The following is a 2,921-nucleotide window of genomic DNA, read 5'->3' on the forward strand; positions in this document are numbered from 1 at the left end:
GTGCTGTGCTGTGCTGTGCTGTCCCATCCCATGCCACACCGTGCTGTGCTGTGCTGTGCTGTGCTGTCCCATCCCATGCCACACCGTGCCGTGCCACCGGTGCCGTCGGGGCCACGCACGTGCCCCCCAGCGCCCCGGCCCCGCGCCCATGTGGCCGATCGCAGCTCGGCATGAATGAACCTCCCTCCTCCAATCAGCGGCCGCCCCGCCGGCGGGCTGCACGCGGGCTCCCGTCTCTCCCCTCCCCGCCGAGCTCCTCCGGCGGCCAATCCGGCAGCAGCGGCCTCCCGCCGCCGGCCAATGGCGGAGGGGAGCGCGGGGCGGCGGGAGGCGCCCTATGGCGGAGCGGCGCGGGCCGGCGGCGGCGGCTGCCGGGCGGGCCAATGGGGCTCGGGGGCGGGGCCGGAGCGCGGCGCCCCGGCGCGCGGCTCTAAAGCGCGGCGCGGCGCGGGGCAGCGCAGACGGGCATGGCCGCCACCGCGCAGTACCTGCCGCGCTCCGCAGCGCTCATGCACCCCGACGGGGACCGGCTGCACCAGGGCACCACGTACCGCGAGGTGCAGAAGATGATGCACCACGAGTACCTGCAGGGGCTGGCCCCCGCCGCCGGGCACGCCGTCGGGCTGGCGCATCACCAGTGGCTGCCCAGCGCCGGCACGGACTGGGGTAGCGGCGGAGGCGGCGGCGGCGGCGCGCATCTCCCGCCCGCCGAGCACGCCAAGGGCGGCCCGCCGGGGCCCCGCGAGGAGCTGTCCGCCGCCTTCCACCACCGCCCGCACTTGGTGCACCAGCCGGCGGCGGGCGGCGCGGCGGGCGGCTGGGCGCAGGGCGGCGCGCATCACCTGCCGCCCATGTCGCCGCCGTCGGGGCAGCCGCTGCTCTACGCGCAGCCGTACGCGGGTCTCAACGGGATGCTGGGTCCGCCGGCGCCCGCGCTGCACCACGGGCTGCGCGACCCGCTGGGAGCCGAGGAGGCGGGAGCGCACGAACTGGCGGCCTCGCCGCCGCCTCCGCTGGGGCCGCCCGAGCCGCCGGACGAGGATGCGCCCAGCTCGGATGACCTGGAGCAGTTCGCCAAGCAGTTCAAGCAGCGGCGGATCAAGCTGGGCTTCACCCAGGCCGACGTGGGGCTGGCGCTGGGCACCCTCTACGGGAACGTCTTCTCGCAGACGACCATCTGCCGGTTCGAGGCGCTGCAGCTGAGCTTCAAGAACATGTGCAAGCTGAAGCCGCTGCTCAACAAGTGGCTGGAGGAGACGGACTCCAGCACGGGCAGCCCCACCAACCTGGACAAGATCGCGGCGCAGGGCCGGAAGCGCAAGAAGCGCACCTCCATCGAGGTGGGCGTCAAGGGCGCCCTGGAGAACCACTTCCTCAAGTGCCCCAAGCCCTCGGCGCACGAGATCACCTCCCTGGCGGACTCCCTGCAGCTGGAGAAGGAGGTGGTGCGGGTCTGGTTCTGCAACCGGCGGCAGAAGGAGAAGCGAATGACGCCGGCCGGGGCCCCGCATCCCCCCATGGAGGACGTTTACGCACAGGCGGACACGTCGCCGCTGCACCACGCGCTGCCCGGAGCCGTGCAGTGACTGCCCGGCCCCGCGGCACCGGCACCGGCCCCGGCGGAGCGGCCGCGGGCGTCGCGCGTTAATTTATTCCTCAGACTGGCCCGGCCGCTCCGCGCCCTCTCCGCGCCCCGCTCCGCGCCCGTTCGCCGGTCGCGCCGGAGCTGCCGCGGCCGCAGCAGCAGTAGCCAAAGGTTTGCGATCTCTAATTTATTCCCTGCGCCCCCGAACCGGCCCGGGCTCGCCCGGAGGACGCTTCGGTACCGTTTCCCGGCCCGTTTCTATTTATTTTCTAACCGTGCGCGGAGCTCTCTCCCTCCCGTTGGTGGGTTCGGTCCGGTCCCATCCCCTTGGGTTTCGGTTTTCGTTTGTATCTTTATTGCAAAACCAATGTAGACTGCGAGGGTACGTTTCTATTTATGTTATAGTAAATATTTTATTACTTACATAAACCATTTACCCAGGAACCCGTCTCGTGTCGTCTTTGCGGGCGCCCAACCGGGGCCGGGCAGCTCTGGGGTGCCCCGTTGCTCCCCCTTAGCCCGGCGGCGTTTCCCGTGCCCCCTCCCCGCTAACGGCTCTTCAGCGGGACTTCTCCGTTGTCTTGTGTTCCGTCAGCACAGGCACGGACGGCCAAAACCCAGGCTCGGAACTCGGGAGCAGCCCTGGAGCGCGGAGGTTGTGGTTTTACGGTGTTTTACCCATCTTTACCGTAACTTTTTGCGGTCTGCGGTGCGAGCAGAAAACGTTCGAAACGCAACTTCCCTCCCGCTTATCGCCCGGGTAAGGGATGTGCGTTGGTATAGCTGAGAAAACTCCCCATTTCTTTGCACTCAAACCCCTCTCCGCTTTTCCGATCCCCCCGATTTTCCCTTCCGGGGTTTCCTGCCCTCTTACTTCGTGCTTACACCAAGAAAAGGCTGAACATTTACTCCTTGCGTTCTCTCTTCCTGCAAGAATCACTTCGCAGCTCTGCTTTAAACCTCTTCCCTTTCAGCAGACGTCAGGAAAAGTCGCATGTGAGGACCGCGGTTGCCTTTGCAGGTCCTTTGCTTGCCGCGGTGTTCTGTGTGTTGGGAGAACTTTTGGAACGTGTGCCTATGCAGAGCCCTTGCAGTGATGAAATAGTCAAAATCGCGTCGTAGAGCACCGAATTCTTCCCTTTTTTTGTAGAGAACTTCATGCATTTGAACATCTGGCACTCGGTAGTTTCCCTGCTTGCCTCTTGATACAGATGTTCTAAAAGAGCAGGTTGGAAAGGGATTTTGTGGAGGCAGCGCTGCCTGCACGGGAACTGGGACAGAATTATTGTGGAATGCATTTGATCTGTTAAAAGTTTCTCTCTAAAACTGACCCTTG

The 2,921-nt window shown here is 65.9% G+C and overlaps 1 protein-coding gene across 1 annotated transcript; it reads left to right on the forward strand.

Annotated features, from left to right (window-relative positions):
- Positions 1–467: 467 nt before the first annotated feature.
- POU3F1 (POU class 3 homeobox 1) lies at positions 468–1,586 on the forward strand (the record flags this gene model as incomplete). The annotated part of the gene is made up of 1 exon (XM_080632540.1): positions 468–1,586. One exon carries the CDS (start codon positions 468–470, stop codon positions 1,584–1,586), a length of 1,119 nt encoding a protein of 372 aa, XP_080488666.1.
- Between the last annotated feature and the right edge of the window lie 1,335 nt (positions 1,587–2,921).

The sequence above is a fragment of the Psittacula echo genome, assembly GCF_963264785.1.
Source record: "Psittacula echo genome assembly, chromosome: 21".
Lineage (NCBI taxonomy): Eukaryota > Metazoa > Chordata > Aves > Psittaciformes > Psittacidae > Psittacula > Psittacula echo.